At 43.0% G+C, this 23,113-nt stretch overlaps 1 protein-coding gene across 2 annotated transcripts in view; it reads right to left on the bottom strand.

The window, feature by feature from the left end:
• BMPER (BMP binding endothelial regulator) overlaps positions 1 to 23,113 on the bottom strand; it is a gene marked incomplete at its 5' end in the record, with an annotated part of 236,718 nt that overhangs the window by 155,651 nt on the left and 57,954 nt on the right. For both annotated transcript variants that reach the window (XM_080930012.1, XM_080930013.1), the window contains 3 exons: positions 15,550 to 15,632; positions 19,143 to 19,233; positions 22,863 to 22,945. In XM_080930012.1, coding sequence (XP_080786138.1) covers positions 15,550 to 15,632; positions 19,143 to 19,233; positions 22,863 to 22,945 — 257 coding nt within the window. The remainder of the gene's footprint in view (positions 1 to 15,549; positions 15,633 to 19,142; positions 19,234 to 22,862; positions 22,946 to 23,113) is intronic.

Genomic DNA, 23,113 nt, shown 5'->3' with positions numbered 1-23,113 from the left:
AACAGAGAGTTACTTCAAGGGTTACAAATACAGTGATAAAGGTTTACATAACACGAATAAATATATAGATTTAATCTCCAGGGCCTCGAAAACAAAAATCAAAACCCTTAAAAACTTGACAATTGAAATAAAAATACCAGGAAGAAAGGAAACTCAAAGTCAATTTTATAGTATTTTTTTAAATGCATGATCCAGTCCAAGATCATGAATCGCACGTAGTTGTCCTGTCTCTTTCATCTGTGTTAATCTAAAACAGTTGCCCCAATTTTTTTGTTTCTTTCCTATCATTAACTGAATGAATGAGCAAATGGGTTTATCTCCCTGCTAAAATGTGCCAGAGTCACAGGATTCAAGGGTCTTTAGACTTCTAAGTCACATAGCTCTTGTTGGAACATAATTCAGTCAAGCTGTCTGTCCCCAAGCCTTCTTTCCACATTCTCTTCTCCCACCAGGCCCCTCGACTTGATTACAGTGTGATTCATAAATCTTGCCAAAGAACTACAATAGTTGGTAGGTCGAGAAAATAAACATATTTATTAGCCAATTTGTAACTCATGCAAAACCTTTTACTGGTCTAGATACAACTTCCCTAATCACTTCATATCACGGCTACCTTCGAAATTCTGAAGAAGAGGGAGCAATCAAAAAGGCATTAAGAAGAATGGAAAGATGGTTAAGCAGCCAAGAGTCATGCCAGACAGCTCACACTCACATGTAATTCTGGCTCCAGGGTTGTGGTTTTCAACCTGTGGGTCGAGCAACCCTTTCACAAGGGTCAGATACTATACATCCTACATATCATGTATTTATAGTATGACTCATAACTTGCAAAATTAGAGTTATGAAGTAGCAACAAAAATAGTTTTATTTTTTTGCTGGTTATGGTTGTGGGTGGCCATAACATGAACTGTATTAAAGGATCTCAGTATTTGGAAGGTGAAGAACCAGAGCTCCAGGAAATCTGATGCCCTCTTCTGGTCTTTGCTGGCACCTGCACACGCAATGTATTCTCACAAGCATGTGCCTGTCTGCATACAATAAGTTAAAAATTTTATTTAAAAGATGGGCAGCTTTTAAAGGCCAGTGAGTAAGATGAGGTTTCTATAGCTCCCTGCTGCAGCAAGTCTTTATCTCATGCCAAGCCCAGGCTTTGCACATCTTCACTGTCAACCTTCCCAGCTCAGTTGGCTTCCTTCAAACACGATTATGGGAAGGTCAGAAAGTGAGCAGCCAACGGGCTGTGTAAAATGGCCTCTTCCTATCCAGATTATAAAGCAGAATGATGGTCCCCAAAGGGGGAAAATGAAAAACTGACTAGGCAAAATTGTATCCATCCTCTGAATGAACTCAATTGTTCTGCTCAAACTGGAGCTTCTATGTGTGCTGTTACTGTATAAACCAGCCTGCTAAGTCTTTTTCACTTAATGAAAACTGCAATGTACATTTATATAAATACATAGTATCAAACTGCCCTCTAATTTTTTCTCTTTGTAGCCGTGGATTAATATAGGACTGTCTCAGAGATGCTTCTTGGTGGGGTGGATGTCAGTTAACAGAGGAACTCATACCTTATCGAAGTGAAGAGAATAATGGAGTACTCAGTCAAATTTGTGACATCTGTATCACACACACACACACACACACACACACACAGATAGAGAGAGAGACAGAGAGAGAGAGAGAGAGACAGAGAGAGAGAGAGAGAGAGAGAGAGAGAGAGAGAGAGAGAGAGAGAGAGAGAGAACTAGGAAGATGCACACAGGCACACAAGCACCTCCCAAGATTCAAGACTTATACATGGCCAGACCACTGCACCCATGAACTCACAGCAGCTGTGACTGTCAGCGTGACTTATACTGGATCAAGCCAGTAAACATGTTAGCATGTAGAACTAGGTGGGGGATCTGCACTCCCACCCCTAACTGAGGACCTGTGGACAGTCAGGGAGAAAAAGTCAGTTCTCTTTAAGGGTGGTTCCTGGTACTTCAGACAATTGGTGCCCCCCGCACTAGCAATATATGGACAACAATACATTAGACTTGGTGGGTTATTTAAAAAATAAAAAGAGGGTGCTAAGTTAAAAGAGAGTTAGGGACACAGGGTAAATATGGGATAAGTTACAGTGAAGACTACAATCAAATACATTGTATCAAATTCTCAAAAATTAATCAAAACACTATTTTAAAGGCTACTAAATAAAACATTGTGTAACAAAAGAGTATTCAAGATCCAAACTGTTTATATTTCATTCACTGGAGATTATTGATTTTAATCCAGTGCATTCTTACCAGATTTTTCAACTAGCTGCAAGCTCTCTCTGATTTAGAAGTCTGGGTTTTCATTCACAGCTCTGTGGGTTCTCAGGGCAGGGTGCCTGTCCTTGACAGTGTCTGGCACCGAGAAGCAAGTTTAGGGAGCCATGGCCTGGAAGCCACCATTTTGCTTTTGGCCTCTAAAGCTATTGACAAGGCTTAGATTTCCTCTCTGGGAGCGTGTGGAGTGATAGGAGGCACTCTGCTGCTAGGAAAAATGACTTAGTGTGAAATGAATGTATAACAGGGCCAATTTTACAACCCTGTTCCCAGAGCGAGGTGAAAGGGGAGAGCTGTGGACAGCCCGTCATGCTGAACGGTATGCTTGCAAGTCGCAAATCCTCAGTGCCCAGCACCCTTGACATCCCTCTTTTTGTGACCTCTGAAACGCTGGCTTCTTGAAGGAAAAGCAAATAAGACAAAAGAAAGTTGTTTGGCATCTATGCTAGCCTGGTCTTTCCTAGCAAGAGCCATGGAAGCTCTGTGCCAAACTGCTTTCTGGCCAGGTCCTCAGCGACTGGGGATCACATCCCAATGTTTGGGCCTCTTGTCCCCATAGCCAGTGCTGCCTCTTCATACCAAGTCAACAACAACAGCCCCCTTCTACTCTAGACCCTATATACAGGGTCATCTATTCCCAAAGAGTCTACCAAGACTGAGCACAAACAGAGAGAGGGTCTATGGAGGTGCTCAGAGGAGGTAATTGAATCTACCACCATCAAATCTTCAACTCTCAACCTCCTACGTTTTAAGAATTCTAAGACTCTACTTCCAAAGAAGAAAAAGCATTGAAACACTCAATGACCTTGAGTTTCCTGCGCCATTCCATCCACACAAAAGCAGTTGTTTGAAGGCACAGACCAGATCCCTCCTAGGGGCCAGCTGACCAGCCTGAGGTAAGTGCACCTTCCCAAGCAGATGGAAGCTGACGCAGAAACCATTCAATTGTTTTGTCAGTAGGCAAGGTAACTGTGTTTCTCTGCAGCAGAATGTGATTCGGGACTTTCACAAAGGCTAATCAACCGCTGACATACTGGAAATGGAACTGGGTGTTTCTAGAACTTTCAGATGCTTGACCTAATCTATCCATTCATACATCCCCTCACCAAGCAAGTGTCTGTACCTACAGTACGTGAAGCCTTATCCTGAGTAGAGTATATGTCGTACCGAGGCTATGTTCTACAAATATGTGAAAAAGAAAAACAAGCATCAGATATTGACTTGTTATTTTTTTTTTAAATCAGTCAAAAAACCCAAAGAAGGTCAGCTTTGTCGGGAGTAATAAATGACAGAGTTTGTACCAAAGAAACTATTTTACATAGCACTAAAAGGGTGACATTCAAGCAGAGCCTTTAAGGTGGAAAAGGTGCCAGCCGTGTGGGAATCTCTGGAAGAATACTCCAGGCAGTGTTCTACAAATGCAAAACCCTAAGTGAGAATGTGTGGCATGTTCAAGACTAACAAGGAGTCCAGTGTGGCTGGGGAGACATCAGGATGACAGCTGGGCAGGAAGGCGCATGGACTTTACCTGTGAACAAAAGGTGCCACTGGAGGATTCGGAGCAAGAAAGGAGAGCTCTGAGAATGGATTATTCATCCAGGATGATCATGAAATTTTATTTTCTTTCCTCCTGATCACATTCCATGAACATAAGCCAAAAAGAGGATGGCAATAGAACCCATGACGGTGTTAGTAAAGGAAACCCCTGTTTGTCCTATAGGATTGGGCACACCTGTGGTAGACATTGACCACATATACGATCGAATTATTGAATGAGACTTAGACTATGAAGTGCCATAGAAAATACCAGAATCAGACACGCCATCAAGAAAACTAAGCAAAGGTACAGCATCCCATTTGGATCTTTTCATGATTACATGTTGAAGTTATAGTTTGCATATACTCCGCTAAACATGGTATATTGTGAAAATCCACTCCTGACTTATTTCTTTTAATATGCCTACTGGACAACTTAAAATTCCAAATGTGACCTGCCATCTATCTCTCCTGGACGGTACAGGAATAGAGAATTACAACTATGGCTTAAACATGCCCGTCCTTAAGAGGCACTAGACAAACACTACAAGCCCTTATGAGAAGACAAAGAATGAGAGAGGCTACAAAATGGCATCTTCTGAGTGTAGAAAAGCACCAGCCCTGGGTGCCGAGAGGAAGCTCTACAAGGAGCCTTCTTTCTGGAAAGAGGATCACAGAGAGCAACAGACAGTTGGTAGTCATCACCTCAGACAGCAGGAAAATTCAGCTTCGAATGTTTAGATCTGATTCACAGTGAGTGTTCTAAGTGTACACAGTGTAACTGCCAAACAGACTACAAGCACAAGGTGTGGTGGTTTACACCTGGAATCATGACGCTGAGGCAGGAGGATTGTTGCAACATGGAGATCAGCCTGGACTAGTCGTAAGTTCCAGACCAATTTAGGCTATAAACTAAGACCCTGACAAAAAAAAAATTTTTTTTTAAAAACTAAATATAGCAGGTAGTCCTTCATAAAAAGGCCTACTATGTGCTGGTAGACTAGCCACTAAACCTTTCCCACTTTTTCAGTTGAACATAAGGGAGTGAAGGGGAGTAGTTTGGGCTCCTAAGATCTAAAGTTTCACTGCAGTGTCTCCATGTGCACAGGTCTTTCTGCTTTAAATCTGGCTCATCTGTCATAAAATGGCTTTGGAAGTCTTGTTAGGGGCTCCCCATCTTACAGACCAGGATGTGAGACCCAGAGTTACATTTATTTGTTTCAATTTCAGGGCTGAACTAAACTCTCAAAAATCTATAGACCTGTCTCTCCAACAGGGCTCCCTGGCCTCAGAGGCTCAGACCCCAGCTAGACTATATACGACTCTTGAGTTGGCACCTGAATCTGTTAAGGCTTCAATCACGGCTACCTCACCCGTGGAAAACTCAGTTTCCTTTTGTACTAGCATTTGGACAACATCTGGAATGAGAATCAGTGAGGAAGTTAGACACCTTAACATCTGCACAGGCTTCATGGAACGGAGGCTTCTGCAAAGGCCAGGGGACTCCCTCTCCTCAGAGAGCCTCAGAACTCATCCAGAAAACCATCAGTCTCACACTGCCTGGGTTTGTATGACTGCAGAGACATGTCAAGCTACTGGAATGCTTTTCCGTTCCTGAGCGCTGGACACAACACTATCATCAGAGAAGCCTCAAGCCCCACTGTGCTTTACCCACTGAGCAGCAGCTGTAACACAGCCCAGCACCTGGAGTCTTCCTCCTGGCCAGAAATCCCATTATACTGGATGGTCTAGGCCCTGCCTTGGGGAGCAAAAGATACTTCCTCTCCCTCCACTGCTGTTCTGCTGACAGAACCCACGAATTTCAGAGCTAATGATATAATTCTCCCCCTACCCTGCATCCTGCTTACACCGAAGGAAGACCAGAGGTCTTAATAATTCAGAAAAATCACAATTTTTAAAGTCCAAGCAGATATCCCTTTCTCTGTTTTGTTGACAGAATAAAATGTAGCTAGGTTCATAAAGACAATTTGCCTCTTTTAATATAGTCTGCAATATGAGCTGTTAAAAATTATACATCATGCAACATTTGTCAAAACTCACAGACATGTATGTTCCCTATAGAGGAAAATCTACTAGGTATAAATTTCAAAACAAAATTTTTAAAATAAACTTAAAAATATATCAATTGATTTTTTTTATTATCCTCGCAAATGATAACTTCCATCAGTTGGGATTTTGGACCCTGCCTAATAACTGGCTTTCAGAGAAACAAAGGGTTTGTCTGAGTTGGGCAGTTAGAAACTGAAGAACCAGCAAGAAGCCAGCAGAGTCTCATTCTGCTGGTGAGTCTCAGAGAGGCAATGGGGGAGATTTCAGGTCTCGGGGGTTCTCCAGTTGCAAAGGGCAGGACTGACCTCCAGACGTCTTTGCTTCTAAACGGTGGCCTTCCATCCAGAACAATCCACACTACAGGCACAGACGCCCATGGCATGGCCAAAGCTGGCAGGACACAGAAGTGCAGCCAACCACTTCCAAGCCCTAACGGTGCCCGGCACTCTTCCTAGTGTTTGGCCAAACAATTTCCCTGATGGTGGAAGTTTAAGGTACAGGTCTGTTTGGGTTATAAAAGAAACACTGCTCCAACTTATGACGACTCTTGTGTTGGAAAACAAAGTCCCTTTAGAGCCTGGTGCTGTGCTGGCATGGGCTCTGTACTTTCAGTTAGGGGCTGAGTCATTAAAGACATCTGTGTTCACTGTTTATAAATATTGTGGATGCAGAGAACCTAATAACAAAACCCAAGTTCTCAGGGGTCTGTCCTCCTCCCCGCCCCTCTCCCTCTCTCAGCTGAAAAGAACTGTGTTTTCCAGCAGCGTGGAGAAAGCCACTCCTGGAGTCTGCCCATGATTCGTAAACTCAGACTGATGCAAAAAGGAGCCCTATAATGCAGTGAGTGTAAGGATATTAAAAGTTTGTTCCATCAAATAAAACTATGAAAAAATAAGGTATAGATCAGTATAAATAAGGTGGTTTGAGTCATTTCTCATATTCACTTTAAAATTTCAAAGCAATTTTTCTATTTTTGAATTTTAATGTTTAAATTATGGCCAAGGGACCACAGCATATGTTGATATTGGACTAGATTAGGAATTTGTATTAAATCATGAAATGAAGCAACCATTTCCACATCCTATCAACGGAGACCAGTCTGGAAAAATGACAGCCTTTCTTTTCTTCTTTTCTTTTCTTACCCCCATGGATATCAACTTTTCTTTTGCTTAATTCCAGTAATACCCAGAGATGTTAAAATTTTTATAGTTTTCCATCTGGAAGGAACTACCATTCGTCATGATCACAGTGGTGCTGTCTGATTCTGGGTATCTCAGAGAACAGGGAGAAAGACTAGACAAAAGCAAGGTCCTCAGAACCCTGTGGCAGCAACATCTGACCCCAGAGCCAGCTTCTCACCTTGGCTCATTTCACAGTGCTCCGGCCACAGAAGGTTCACTCCCACTCAGAGAGCCTGTCTCCTCTGCAGTTTGTTCGGTATTTTAGCCGATATTTTTTAGGGCGCAGGGGAACAGGTGTCGAGTCTTGGCTTGTACCTTAGGGTGGCGAGGAAGATGGGACACAAAGGACCATGCTGGGTATATGCCAGGAGCTCTTCTGCCCCTGTACTACAGTACTCCCTGGTCTCTGAGGAGGACTGTGGCTCCCTGAGATGCAAACACATTGCTGCTTCCACACCAAACAAGTGGTAGCAGTTAAAATTCCACTCAGAGGGATTGGTGGTAATTGAAGCCATTCATGGGACCACAAAAGCACTGCCACCCTCCAAACTGAACATTTGAATGACATTAAAAAGGTGCCAAAATGTGTAATCAATTCATTCAAAAGATATTTCCTGAGTATCTACTGTGAGCATAACTCTGGGATGCTTAGTCAAGGCGAGATCAAGCCTACAGTGAGAGTCATTCAGGTACTTTAGAAACCTCGGGCTCTTCTGCAGAGGGACAGCTTAGCGGGGACACTGGAAATCACTGAAAAGGTGGAGGCACTGGGAAAAGGGGCACACAAAAACAAATGTGCAGGATGTCGGAGGGGGACAACATCAGTGACAAAGAGAAGAACTGTGAGAGTGACATCATACGTCATATAATACAAAAAAATATTAAATTTTCTAGAAAAACAGACCTGGAAACATCTTGAACTGGGACCAGAGCACCATATTTAATGCTAATTTGCATAAAAAATCTTTAACTTTCTTTGTGGGAAGTTTAGCTTCTCTTTCTCTCAGGATCCCAGAATGCAACCTTCCTATCCCTGCAGGCCCCAAGGAAGGACACTTCACCTCAGGATAAACTCAGGTGCGAAGTGCTCCAACTTTAGAATCTTTTGAGCACTGAATTAAAACGTTGTGTATTGGAGCATTTTGCATCTTTAATATCCAATGTTCAGATTAGTAAATTTCAGTGTTAAATGAAGATAAGAATGTGACCTACATATAAACTCACTGCCTTGTACCTATGTAACTGTAGTTAAGTCTGAGAGTAGATGGTGAGTTGAACAATTCTTCAACTGACTAGTAAAATTCTCCTTTCCTGGAATTTTCAGTAGACGAGGCTCATCTTGTGACTGACTTTGAACCAAATCGTCTCAACCCTGCCTAAGAAGGATGCTGAGCTAGTTTCTCATATGCTTGGGCTCCGTGGATCCCCACAAGGCATAGATGCATCCCACCCTATCCCTCTCTGGAAACAGAGAAAACGAGGGTGACTCCATCCCAGAAACCACCACATTTCCCTGCATATTCATTGCCGTCTGGCAGGAGAAACACTGTAGACCAGAGTGCCTCCCTCCCCAGCTGATACAAGGGTAACAGATATGTGTTCTTCATCCTCTCCAGCTCCATTGTGACATATTCTCAGGCCAAATGCCTGTGGAGAAAATCTGGTCTGAGTTTAAAATTGCTTAGTCGTGTGAACTCAGAGGGAGGAAGCACAATTTACTTTTATTGTGTTGCTATCTCTAGCATCAGATTTGCGGCTCGTCGGTGGCGGCTTGCGATATTACCCCTCCCCTTACATGGCTGGTGGTTGCTCCCCCTCCCATAGCCTTAAACAGCATTTTAAATGTCTACAAGTGGCTACAGATAATATCTCCAAACGACACGGGCTGCTTGTGAAGGCAGGTGGCTGTTTTCTGACCTCGATGACTTCAAACAAGCTATGGAGTTTCTCAGAGCTTCAGTTTCTTCATCAGAAGAGGAGCTGCTATCTCTTAGGTCGTAGGATAATTGAGAAGATAAACATGTAAGTTCTATGTGGTCTTTGAACATGGTGCATATGCAGTAATGGCAGCTATCAGTGTGGACAACTCTCATGCAGAGATCACTTACTGGTCACCTTCCAAACTATGGTTTTTGTGCACATTTTCAAATGCTGTGCAAGAAACTTCTTTTTGTTTTAGATGTTCAGATTATTGTTGGCATGGCAACTCCACGTGTAGAAAAATAACTTCAAAGGATGCTGTAAGTTACATCAGGCACCAATCATAAGGAATGTTATAAGCGATAAAAATAAGACACCGAGGAAAATACTTCTTGAAAATTTATGAGGTGGGATTTAAATAGGACAGATATCCTCAAGCTTTTCACACTGAGGAGATAAAAATGTAAGTCTCCACCGTTTTTAAAAACATACTGAAGGTATCATCTAATAAGAGCTCAGCTGATAAACTCTTACATGCATGCAGGGAAAATCCCTTGAGCTGCTTTCTGCTTATCTTAACTTAATATACCATAAAATTTGCCAAGCCAAAACCAAGTCCTCACATTGAAAGGCCCACCTGAAAGCAGACCCTACCTTTGTCCTCTTTGTTCTAAGATACAATTAAGTCTTTATCAAGGTAATTATCAATAATCATGGTAGGCAGTTAAGCCAGTGTTATCTCAAAACACTGTTATTTTGGTGATTTTCCAACGAGTTATACACTCATGGCTTGAAACTAAGAATTCTGATAAAGTATTAGAATGATCTTTAGCAAACAGGTACCAACTTACCTGCTTACATTCAATGTAACATAGATCATCCACATACAACTTTATAGACCAGCCTACACCTAGACAAGGACAATACAGTCATTTTCTAAGCATGTTGAAGGTCCCTCCTAGTGGCTAAATGTTTGCCAACTGTATAAGAAAAAGAATTTGTCTTGTTATTACTTAGTTGACCATTCAAAGCCAAGACCACTCTTATCCTCAGAGCGATGGTAGTCATATAAGAAAATTATAACACTGTGAAATATTGTACCAATGTTTTAGTCTGTTTTTTAAAACTGCTGTGAGCTTTTTGGCCTGCATAAGTCAGATGAATGGCACACATTGATCTAATTCTCTCAATAATTGCTCAATTCTCCAATTTATTGCTCAAATGTAGCCAAATTTCTCCCCATGGACAGAGAAGATATAACAAGCCTAAGACTATGATGCTCCAGAATGGTACTCATTATCACAAGTAAGGCAAAGGACATGAGAGAGGGTCCAGGCCTGCAAGGTCTCAAGTCCGAGGACAGCATGGTTGAAAGTGTGCACCTTTGACTCCTGTGGCATCATGTAGCCACAGAAATGATGTCCTCCTCTGCTTCCTATGTTCTGGTTAGACAATCCCAGCTGCAGCAACATCACTCCAAGGTCAAATCTGAGAATACCACTTTTGTGTTCCTTTTAAAAGCTCTGCCACCATGAGCAACCACTTCCTGTCACAACTTCTGCTACCAGAGGTCCATCTCGGACATTCGGAGGGAGGCTTACAGGGCGCTTCTCAAGTAAGACATCCCCTGGAAAGTCAGGCCCTTGTGGTACAAAGCCATTTGAGTAAGGGTTGGCAGCAGCTGACACAGCCTGCCTGCCTTCACGCCCGCCTCCACAGCAGCCCGCATTGCTCACTCCTCCCTGATGAAATGATGAAGAAGACAGAAGGTAGTGGGGATCTGGGTGGAGAGAAGTCTGGGCAGATGGGGAGCAAGGAGATGAAGACAAAATGGAAAGCAAGATTTGCATCATTGGCACTCGAATGGGGTTGGTATCATCAATACCTAATATGTCCCAAAACACTGAAAAGTCAGCATTGGATAGAGATAAATGAATCATCAAATAATTGTGTATCTCACAAGGAAAGTACAAAAGGGGTTGAATATTTTCAATCCCCCAAAAGCGCCTGAGGTGATCAATATACCAGTAACCTTGAATATGAATATATGGATCAAATGATCATATTGTGCCTCCCTGGCACATGAGATTTAATTTCAATTAAAAAGTAGAAAATGTATTTTAAACGTCACTGAAGTCACTTAATAACTAAGCATTTGACATGTGGAGAGTGAAGCATGAGTTTTTATAAGGAATCAATACCAGCTTCCTTCAAGATAAACTGTTCCAGTTTCTAACACAAAATAAGTGGGAGCCCACTGAAGTTGAGGGTGATCATGAGGAAAAGGAAAGAACAAAGGGAAAGCAGTGGAAAGGAGGACTCATGTTTCTCAATCTTCAGTAGTCTAATGGCTCCTCTGCTAATCCTTCAAGACTGAGGCTTTGGCTTCCATGGGCTCCAAAGACTGAGAGGCTGTACTTCTGAAACATGTGCAGAAGAGGCACAGGGTCAGAGTGACCAATCCAAAGGTCAGAACATCCAGAGAAGAGAAAACTGGGAAAGGGCCAAGTGACAGGACGGGCTATCTTTTTAAAAATGCAGGCTAGGGGAGGGAAGCCACAGGGCCTCCATCTTCTTCCTTCTCAGAATTTCACCCTCCCTGGGAGACGCTTTGCAATATGTCAAGTGTAAGTGAGAGCAAAGGTGTTTATGGACTTCAGGGCTGCTGGAGCCAGTAAAGCAGAGCTCCTCCATCACAGACAGCCCATTAACAACCCATGTTTATTGGTAAAAATGTTCTGAATTTAGCGCGCCTTTGTCAGCAAAAGCAATTGATCTTGGCCAGTTAATTTGGCCAGTTTTACAGACTGAGGCCTTACCACTTTTCTAAGAGTGTCCTACAGTACGGTGGGCCTACCTCCTCTTATCACCAATTTCCAAGAACCCTGAGCCTATAGAGTTCCTAAAACAGAGTGTTTTAATAAATAAAAAGGAGAAAGAGGAGAGAGAGAGAGAGAGAGAGAGAGAGAGAGAGAGAGAGACTCCTTCACCTTTAGTCTTACATTTCCTAAACATTTGACTAAACAACTGTGTGTTAGATAGGCAGGATAAACAGGCAGATACAGAGATATGTAGATGAATCAGTAGACTCATAAATAACCAACTGATAGGTAGATACATAGATGCATGGGTACATGGATGACAGTTGATTGATAAATAGATAATAGAGAAGGATATAATAGATAAGGATAATAAGTGAATGATACCTAAGTAGGTGGAGAGACAGACAGACAGACAGAAGATAGGCAGGAAACAAAAACTCAAACAAAAGGAAATTTATGCTTTAACAAATGTTCAACATGTTTCTGACTCAGGAAACATTGCTGTGTTTTAAAACTAACACAGCACTTATATCAAACACATCTTATAAGAAACATGCTCTAATGTGACCCAGACAAATGTATGGAGCAGCTAAAGGAATGCAAGTCATCACTCTCCTGATTAGTATCGGGACTCTGGATGAAATCCTTTTGGCTCTTATTTATAGAGTATAAATGGGGCTGATATAGTTTAATGAATGATGATAAAGTCCTGAATTTCCTAAGTGAGTCATGATGATATTCACACCTAAATATGTTAGACACTTGGCTTCTGGAATGGGTAGGAGTAAAGGGTTGTGGAGTCCTCTCCAGATATCATCAAAGGCTCGAATGTTCTCAGCTGTCTGGAATGCCACGCTTACTGTCCTGACTGAACCAGGATATAAAGTCATATGCAAAGCATTTGTTTCATTAGCTAAGGCATCCATCTCAGTCAGATGAAGCGCCTTTCTGGTGGTCTGCCTCTGTCACCACATCACAAAAACACAGCTACACAGACTTGAAAAGAGAATCGGAGAGTGTAAAGAGAACGACCAGACTTCACATGCAAGCCACACACCAGTGACAATGTGTTACTGGAGAGAAGGAGCATTCTAAGCACCCAACATCTAGAGAATATATAAAGGATACCACCTGCTCACCGATCTACAGAGGAAACAGCAAGCAAAGGGTAATGGGACATAAAACAGCAGTGACTATCTCAGGCAAGTGATGGTTGGCCAGTCTGAAAGAGCTGGCTTGTCACTGGATGGAAGGAGAAAACATAGCTGGAAGAAGCTGAGGAGGAAGGTGACCCTACAAGAAGACCAGCCATTTCAACTAACCTGGACCCTCAAGATCTCTCAGATACTAAGCCACCAACCAGGCAGCATACACCAGCGATATGAGATCCCCAACACAAATATAGCAGAGAACTGCTGGGTCTAGATTCACTCAGAGAAGATGCACCTAACCCTCACGAAACTTGAGGTCCCAGGGTGTTGGGAGGTCTGCTGGGGTGGGAGGGTGAGGACATCCTCTTGGAGACAGGGGCAGAGGGCAGGGGAAAAGGTTTGGGATGTGGAAAAGTCAGGGGGTAGACCAGCGGGTGAATTAAATGTGGACTGTAAAAAAAAATAAATAAAGAAGGAAGGAAGGAAGGAAGGAAGGAAGGAAGGAAGGAAGGAAGGAAGGAAGGAAGGAAGACGGACAAAGGGAGGGAGGAAGGAAAGGTAAGGTGGAGGGGGAGAGAGAGAAGATAAAAACAATGTATATTGTTTTTGTAAATGACATTATTGATATTGAAACGTCACAGTTATTTTACTGTATGCCATAACATTCATTTTTTACCTATTATATCTGTCTACATATATTGGTTGAATTGCAAGTTCAGTAATAACTACGTCAAAATATTTAGCTTAAAATCAGAAACATTTTCTGGGGCAATAGAATGGCTCAGCAGGTATAGATATTTTCTAACATGCATAACAACCTGAGTTCCAACTCAGAGACCCATATAGTAAAAAAAAAAAAAAAAGAAAGAAAGAAAGAAAGAAACCAGACACCTACAAGTAGTCTTCTGACTTCTACATGTGTAGTGCCAGTGATCATACAAATGATTGTGTGTTTGTGCATGTACATGCAAGCATACAGACACTATGAGAATTTATTAACACATTGTAACTTTTTTCAGATTAGTTTGTCTTAAACATGTAATCCTTAAATGGATAAAACATTCTCTAAGTCTTTTAAATGTGATCGTTCCATGCTACCCCAAAGTTTTGTTTCTATTCCTTTAATTTGATAACTCTGAACACCTTACCATCCCCATCAGCTCAGACTTGTCACCTGAGTTCACAATCAGTCACCTATCATAAACATCTGAGTTTCTTCCTCTTCTGCTGAAGGGCACTTGGCCATCTAAGTGGCATCTGGGAACACCTGCCAGTGGAGCCCTCCCAGCAACAGCTCTCAGTCAAGACTAATGGGAGCTTACATAAGCACATCTCTGCACCCAGGCTCCAGGGAGAAGAATTCTGAGACCCAAAATGTATAAAGACTTCAAGAGGTTCCTAGGCTGGGCTCAGAACTACCTACAGTGGCAGTTCAGTGGGGTCTTGGTTCATTTGTGTTTCTGCAACAAAACTGCACAGGTTGGGTAATTTATGAAGAATAGGAACTTGGTTCTGTTGAATTGAAAGTTGGTAACTTTCAGAATAAGGCACCCAATTTGGAAAGTGAGAGATGTTCTCTGCTCCCAAGAGAGTACCTACTTCTTTACTTCCTTTCCCTATCATACAAACACCATCTCGAGAGCCCGGTCATGTTTACTTCCATGTGGACCTGAACAACTTAGGAAGAGCTGTGAGTCCCAGGGCTTCCCATGCCCCTGCTTAGTAAGCATAGGCTGCTAGGGCTCCTTGTCTATTCCTTTTTAATATCCTAGGACGTGTCTGCATCACAAGCAACCCGGGAAGTGTATGCTCTTTATTTCTCAGCATGTGCTGTACTAACTCCTACTGCAGATAACACAGTCCAACTGCTAAACACAAGTCGCCCCATCATTGCAATCACCGCCGGTCTTACTTTTGATTTAAAACACATTCATTTTGAAACTCCCTATAACGTCATAGGGAGAATCAAGCTCTTTTCTCGTTTCTTAAGCATGATGGAAGGATGGGTCTATGGGAGTCTCACGAATCTCTACACTGCCCAAAGCTGTTGTTAACAGGCAATTCCCACCTGCCAGCCATCACCTCACAGATCACCCCGGGATGATTTGTATCTTCGCCCTCCCTGGGCTACACAGAATAGAAAGCTATCTCAGGAGACAGTTACTCTGCTCCAGAAAACAGAAGACTGATGGCCTTCCCCCAAAAGGGGGTGAAAGAAAAACTCCTCCACTCGGGGGTCTTAATGAAAAGCCAGTTTGCTCTCCAGAAGACACAGGGCAAGGTCTGCAGACAATGACAGTTATATAGTTGTGGACCTATAGGTCAACACCAAGGTGCTACTGAACACTCTGGAAGGAATGCCTGCAAACCAGTACACACACAGAACCTCAACCCAGGAAGTCACCAAAGCTGTGAAACTTGCCTCCCGTGGGTTTTCCCTTGGCCCTGCATCTTAAGCGCCTAATGAGGAGAGCATAGAAAAGATGAGTTTTCTCTCAGTGAATGCTAGAAGCAGCTAACCCTGAGGATCACCTAGCAATGCCCTAGCAGTACTTACAAGACAGGAGCACTTGATACATTTGTTTCCTTCTGGCTGAAAGTCTTCTCCTTCCTGGTACTGTACACCTTCAAACACACAGCCTGGAAAAGGAGAGTTTGGAATTAGGACTACAGACTTCGTTCAGTTTGGCAAGGCCCTTCTGCCCTATGACAGCCCTCTTCCACTTGTTCCCTCTACCTCTCCCCAGTATAAATCCTCTTTGATTGCAATATTATGTGGAATTAAAGAGGGAAAATGATAGAGTTCAGATGATTGGCGTGCTGGCGCAGGGCCAGAGACCCTGAAGATGATAGAAAACAAATGACACTGGAACTTGAGTCTGCCCGTGGACCACAGATTGCGATGGTGAGTCACATGGTGAGATTTGGAGCTGCAGAGGGATCGGGCTGACCACAGCCAGGGGGACCAACTCCAGAGAGGTCAGAAGAGGTCAAAAGAGACCAAAGCAAGGCCAAGGGAGGGAAGGTTGAGATGAGAAAGAGCAGATGCCTCTGTGGGCGGCCACTGGAGTACCAGGAATTACACAGTCTGTTCCTGGTCCAGTATGCCCTTGGTTCTCATATCCCCTTCCAGTCTGGCACAAAAGGAGCTCAGTCCCTTGTCCCACAGATGATAAAAACTCAGCAGGTGCACGAGTTGGAACATGAACTTGGCTCTGACACACCTGATGCCCTATACAGAGGGTCATGCACAAAAGTTAATAGGAATAAGACAGGATATGTCCTGTGGTTTTCTGTTCCACTGTGTGTGTGTGTGTTTGTGTGTGTGTGTGTGTGTATGTGTATGTGTGTGTGTCTGTGTGTGTGTGTGTGTGTGAGAGAGAGAGAGAGAGAGAGAGAGAGAGAGAGAGAGAGAGAGAGAGAGAGAGAAGAGAGACGGCTGGCAAGCAGCTGTGTCAGTGAATGGCAAAACCACTTCCTTCAAGACTGTCCTCACAAAGCCAGGATAGCTGAGGTCATACCCTACATAGTAGGCAATGAGGGAGTATGGGTAGGCTTTTGTGAAGGACAAAGGAGTTCAAGACAATGTCAGGAGAAACCACCAGACGCTTACAGCAACCAGTTCCTGAGAAAGAAGAACACACCCGGCTTTTGCTAATTGGCTCCTGGTCCTATCAATCTTCAAGTAATTGTGACTCTTCTCAACAGAGATACATCCCTACAAGTGCTGAATTCAAAATATAATAGCCAAGTAAAGAAATTCAAACGGTGACCCAGGCACAAGATCTTTTTATCACTAAATGCAGAGCTGGCAATCAGCCGTTTCCTTGCTGTTCGGATGATGTTGAAAATCTTGGTAGATGGGTCTCAGCACTGTTTACAGTGACAGATGCTTAATAGTTTATTTCTAGTTCCATAGGCCACTTCCAACAAAGTGTCTTCGATCCCTTCCCATGTTTACACCCCTGACTGACATATGGCTTGCCAGGACAATCTATATTTGACAACTTGAACAACAGAACTGAAAATGAAAATTCTGCTTCCGTCACGTCCACTGTCCTTGAGCAATTCGCAGACTACAGTGGGGGAGCAGACAACCCAGAGTGCCCTGAAATTCATTTTGGGAGGAAACTGCCCACATGTTTGTCATTATGCAGAAGGCCAGGGGATCAATGGCAGATGCAGGCCCTCTGAAGTACCAGGGTAAATACCCTAAGGCTTTCCCTGACTACCTCTATCTAGAACTGGCTGAGGCTTAACTCCAAAGCAAAAGATGAGACATTCTGGAGTGGACTCCTTCTAAATCTTCCAATTTGCATCCCAACCTAGCTGTTGGGATTCAGGGGAGGAAGCAGAGCTGAGAGCATCCCTGAGGCCCACAGCCTGTCCGGTAAGGGCTAGTGTGTGGCACTGGTGTGCTCACATTTAAATATTTACCTTCCAGAACCTAACTAGAGAAGTTCTCCTGGTATTGTTGGAGTAGATGTCTAAGAATGAGAAGAAATCTAATTCCATCTCCATCTATGGGACTTGGTCACTGTGGGCCTTGGTGAGACACAGTCACTGGGTCTGGTTTCCTGTTGTCCTGCAGACAACACTTTGTGCATCCTTGGATGGTTCTAAGGACTTAACCCTGCGATGTGTGCATGGATGGAGTCCAGTTCTCTCCTTCCTGGGACCTCAACCGAAAAAGCCAGTGACTGAAGGAAGCCCCACTGACCGCATGCCTGTGTTTCAAAGGAAGCACAACACAGGACAGTCTCCCAAGTGACCAAGTGACAGTGTCAGATACAGTAAAAGGTGTTGAGTTACAAGGACCCCTTTATATTACCCTCACACATTGCTCCTTAAAGGCTTCTGTGGTTGAGAGGGACCCAGAATTGATTCTGCATTGATAAATCAACCATCTGCTAAAAAGAACTGAATAATACTTTTAGGAGTTATTATAAGGTTTAAATCTATACAGTAAAAAGCATCTATTCTATTATCAGTCTCAAACTTGACTACATATCGAAATTACTTGGGCCTAACCACTAGCCTACACCCACCACTGCCTTGAAGATTCAAATAAAATTTTCCAGGGTGCAGCCTAGGCATTAACATTTAGTTTTCCATATCCAGTCTGAAGAACTGACTATTTGATTTAATAAAGCTCTTGTAGGTGTCCGAGAACATTCTACCACAGTTCAAACCAAGGAGCACACTGAGAAAGAAAAGTATTCAAAGTGCTGATTAATTTGAAGCAGTTAGCTTATGGAATTGGTTCACTTCTAAGGAGTATTTTTTTTACCCATGTAGATTGAGGAAATACCAGTTTTACGGAAATTCTGGAGTGAAAGAAAGCTGAATAAAGACCTCTCGGGACAAAGAAAACTAGAAGCAGGAGAAACTCAGTGGGTTTCAATGGTACTGACGTGGAGAAGGACCATCTTTGCCAAACATCCCACTAGGGGCTTCTAGCCAGGCCTTCGCCTGCTACCTCACAGAGAACAGTAGTTGTGAGTAACATCCCCAGTGAAGAGAAGGCTCAGAGAAAACACCAAACACCTGCCTGAGACTATCAGCCGTGGGCTTAAAAGATCAGGAGAAAGATTTCTCACTTCGAAATCCCCAGGCTCTCCTGAGAGCACAAGAGAAGACACAGGAACCTCCCACCACCTCAGCCCAGAGGACAGGCCCAGCTTGTTAAAACACATTGAAAACTGAAACCAACAAAACTCCAAACTAAAGTCATGTGGGACACAGCTCCCTGCTTTCGAAAAACATCTGGCCACCTCATCATCGCGACACACTCTGACCAAGAAGGTATTGCATTAGGAAGAAGTTAAAAAAAAAATGCTGATCACAAGGAAAGCCATAGTTCTCCCTTCCAAAATAAGCATTACCTGTGGCCTAGAGTGGAAAGCAGACCTCTGAGCGTGGGGATTCCACAAGCCAAGACCTACAGCACATAATTCCTTTCATGCTGGGCACACAAGAGTCCAACAGCTATTGCTACTCAAAGGAGCTTCCACTCCAAACTCATTACATGTGCAGCTGGAAAGTCTAGTCTGGATATGGAAGGGAAACGATGGGTTCTTGATAAAACAGAGCATCATCGGCCCTGTGCTACACCAGGAAGCTAATCAGCTTCCCTTTCTTGAGCATTACCTGGACAGGTAGGGCAGCAGGCTCCTGGATGCTCTACAGGATTTTCACAGTGAACAACGCAGCGCACCTCAGACTCTGTGACCACACCCTCCTGGAAAACAGAATGTCAGGAGTACATCAGGCCAGAATTACCACTTGAGTTACTTCTTTAGGAAAATAGTCAGAGATTGGAACAAATCCAAACCCTCAAAATGCAAGGTTGGGTGTTGGGCCTGGAAACTAAGATGCAAATGGGAAAATATCCAGCTCACAAGAGGGGATGCTTTGGACCTCAATTTACGATTGTTGTCACCTGTTATTTGTCCCATCATGGACAAATTGGTCCTGTGTTTTGTTTGTCCCTTTAAATCTGTTTAGAAAGATCTCCTTGCCAACTGTGAGCATCTCACAGTCCTGGCTGGGTGTTCGTACCTACTTTAAGTTATCATTCATGGCTGTGTTCTCTAACATGGTTACTATACTCTTGGCCATTAACTACAGACACATAGGAGGATCAGAGTGCTTACACTTGTGTCCAGAAGAAAACCTAAGTCCAGAAAAATCTTCCCAACTTCTAGGAAGACTGTCCCCAGTTCTGCAGAATTAGAAGTGCCCCCTTGGCCTCCAGTAAAACCTGGAACTCGGGTTCCTCCATCGGTAAATGAAAAGATTAGAGAAAATTATTTCTCAGTTCATAATTGGGTACATCAAAACAGAGAAGTGTAGATTCAAAGGATGAAATCAGGGGAGCCAATAGCAAACTGCTCTTGGTATCTAGATGACAATTGAAGGTTTGGGGATTTCAATTATTTGTTTCTTTCTTTGAAACAGGATCACAGGTATCCCAAGCTGGTCTTGAACTGAGAGAGGATAGTGTTGAACTTCTGACCCTTCTGCCTCCACATCCTGAGTGCTGGGGTCACAGGTGGTCACCAACATAACAAGTTTCAAGGGAAACATCTTTTGACATTGAGGGGTTCCTGCTATATTCTCCACCCACTTTTCTAAATGAATCCATATTGTCGTCGGCTTTCCTTGGGTTTGGATGGAGAGAAGCACAGACTGAACACAGATATTATGACCTCATAACAAAGCTATTTTCTTCCATGTGTCTGCCACACGGACACAGGGGACATCGTACTCTCAACGTTTTCATATCTTGCCTGGCTTGAGAGTGCCACTACTACTGGAATTTACTACAGCATTTATCACATTTGAGGGAAGGGATCCTCAAAATACCAGCAATCCACTTTTTAGAGCATATTCTCTAGTTCTATAGCTAAAGCAAGGCTGTGAGGTAGGCTCAACTCTCCTTCTGTATCGGCCACCCAAACTGAGGCCTCAGGGAAATTCTCAGCAGGAACTTCTCATTGTGATCTCCAGATTTTTCTCTCCTAGTTAAGAAATCCCAAGTGGGTAAAAATGTAGAATTTTCATTGGCACAGACTATAAGAAAATACGTAGAATTCGACGCAAATGGAAACAGACCAGATTATCAGACTTGTTGTCACCCGTCTGGCACCTCGCTGTACCTACTGAGTGCCAGCATCTGCTAGAAGCATGTTAATGAGTCGCTCTGTTTACCTCCTCCCTAGTAGCTCCATTCCCATTATACAGAGGTGTCAAGAGTGTACTGTCTCCTCTGTCACTGATTCTGTGACTATCATTGTGCTTGCATCACAGCAACTGGAAGTGCCTACAAAACAGGAAGGACCCTTGATTGCATCCTCCTAGAGCTCATTCCTGAAGGAAGGAAGTGGGAGGCGGGAGCAGGAAGAGAACTGCTGGGAGTGCATCCAAGATGCTCGCTTTCCCACTTGTTGAATGAAAGCACATCCTAGGATGTATGTGAAGAGAAGGTGTTCACCTTTGGAGGGGACACGCCCTTCCACATTGAAGCATCTCCTCACTTCTGAGACTGGTGTGGTCATCCATCCTCCCTGGATCTCACTGGTACACATAGAGTGCAGGCTTCATGAAAGGAAACGCCCCTACATAGAGGCTCACGTTTAATATAAAAACTATCTTCATTCCTTCAGGGTAGTAACATCAGCTCTATAAGACCTCAGGACTGCTGGGCACGGTGCTACTCATGCCCAGTGTGAGTTATTGGCTTGTTTCACAAACATCGTACCAGAGACTTCCATATTACCCCCTTCAAGGACTGACAATGTCATTGACCAAGGAGCAGGATTGAGCTAAAAAATTTTGGCAGGAATGTGAACTTTGAGGTTGCTCCTAAAACTTATTGCTCCTGTCTGTCTGGTTAAGTCTACCATCAAAAGTAAACTTAGATGATTTATATCTAAGTTTATATCATGTTTACGTACTACTTACTTCACAAATAGCTTGCTTCAGGAAGAAGCCAGAAAGGACATAAATAACTGGAAGCCTAATGATTGAGAATGTCTATTGCATAATAAAACCTGCAATACAATAAAACTGCACATGACTTCACATAAAATATCAATGTCTCCAAGATAAGATCTGAGACAGACATCCAGTATTGTGCCTACCTGTCAGTCTCTCTTGATGGCAAACATATATACCAAGAGGGTGAAATGGGGTTTGGAAGTAAATAACTTAACAGAAAGTTTTCCATACAAATATAATTTTGAAGTTATTTAAAATTAGATAAACAGCATATTTTTTGAGTAAAAGAAACATGAATTTATTCAGGAAAAATGTGAAAGAGCTCCAGACAATTTGGACTATTCTACCATTATTTAACCATACTTTTAAACTATATTTTAAACCATATTTTTAAATTTATGGTTCATATGTGTGCCCAACATAACATGTGTGAGGTCATGAATGCTAAGTATAAATGTGGAGGCGGGGGGACAATCTGAAGTCTGTTTTCCCCTTTGCCTTACTGTAGGTACTGGGGATTGAACTCGGGCCACAAGACTTGCAGGAGCACAAACCCATTTACCTCTAAGCTAATTCACCAGCCGCTGGCTGTTATTTCTTGACTCAGTATTTCTATTCAATAAGAAAAGAATTTAGGCTGTTCTTTTTCTCTTTGGTTTGTCTGACAGGGTTTCACACCATGGGATTAGAGCAATGTGGAACAACGGCTCCTTTGGGAACTAAACAACAGTCAACAACAGCAGATTCCACAGTTGCTGAACCTGTGGTTCTTACAGCTTGGCTCCCACTCAAAATCTTTTTTGAGTCAAAGAAGGAAAATGTATCTCATCTAAAAATTGCTCTTTTCTACTAACACACTGGTTCTCAACCTGTGGGTCACATCCCCAAACAATGGTTTCTACAGGGGTTGCCTCGGATCATGAGAAAACACAGATGCTTATGATAGAATTCCTAACAGTTGCAAAATTACAGTTATGAAAATGATTTTATGGTTGGGTGTTACCACAACATGAGGAACTGTATTAAAGACTCACAGCCTTAGGGAAGTTGAGATAGCGCTGTGCTAACAAGAATTGCTGGTTTTGCTCCAAGTTGAGTTCACAGGAAGAGATGAGCTCCCTAAGGACATAGACACCTTCCTGGCATTTTCCCAGCTTTGTGTAATGATGGTGGACAGTTCCACTGCGTATTTCTAGAGACACTTCCTGTTCAGTACCTACCCTGCACCTGTCTCCTTCTGGCTATCGTCACAACAAATACATACAGGGATGAAGTCGTCCCCTCTTCTCTCTTCCCAGTCTCTTAGGAGACTCACTATGTGTTGTCTGAAAGTAGCAGCAAAGGAGGAGAAAAGCACTTGGATTTTACCTGGCACTGTCGAAGGATGCAGGGCTCAGCTGGGCTTTGCCACTTGAAGGAGCTATTGTATGTTTTTCCTTCATGGGTACAACCTAATAAAAAAAGAAAAAGCCAGAAATGAGTGTGGCTCTTCTGTCTTTTAAGCAGACATTAAATATATCATGTAAGCCAAGGCTAGACCCTTGGCAACATTTCCCACAATACGTGTATCTGCTAGCCAGCACAATCACATTAAACTTTTTATGACTGAATCTATTGAC

The sequence above is a fragment of the Micromys minutus genome (assembly GCF_963924665.1).
Source record: "Micromys minutus genome assembly, chromosome: 16".
Taxonomy (NCBI): domain Eukaryota; kingdom Metazoa; phylum Chordata; class Mammalia; order Rodentia; family Muridae; genus Micromys; species Micromys minutus.
This window is presented reverse-complemented; position numbering and strand designations above follow the sequence as displayed.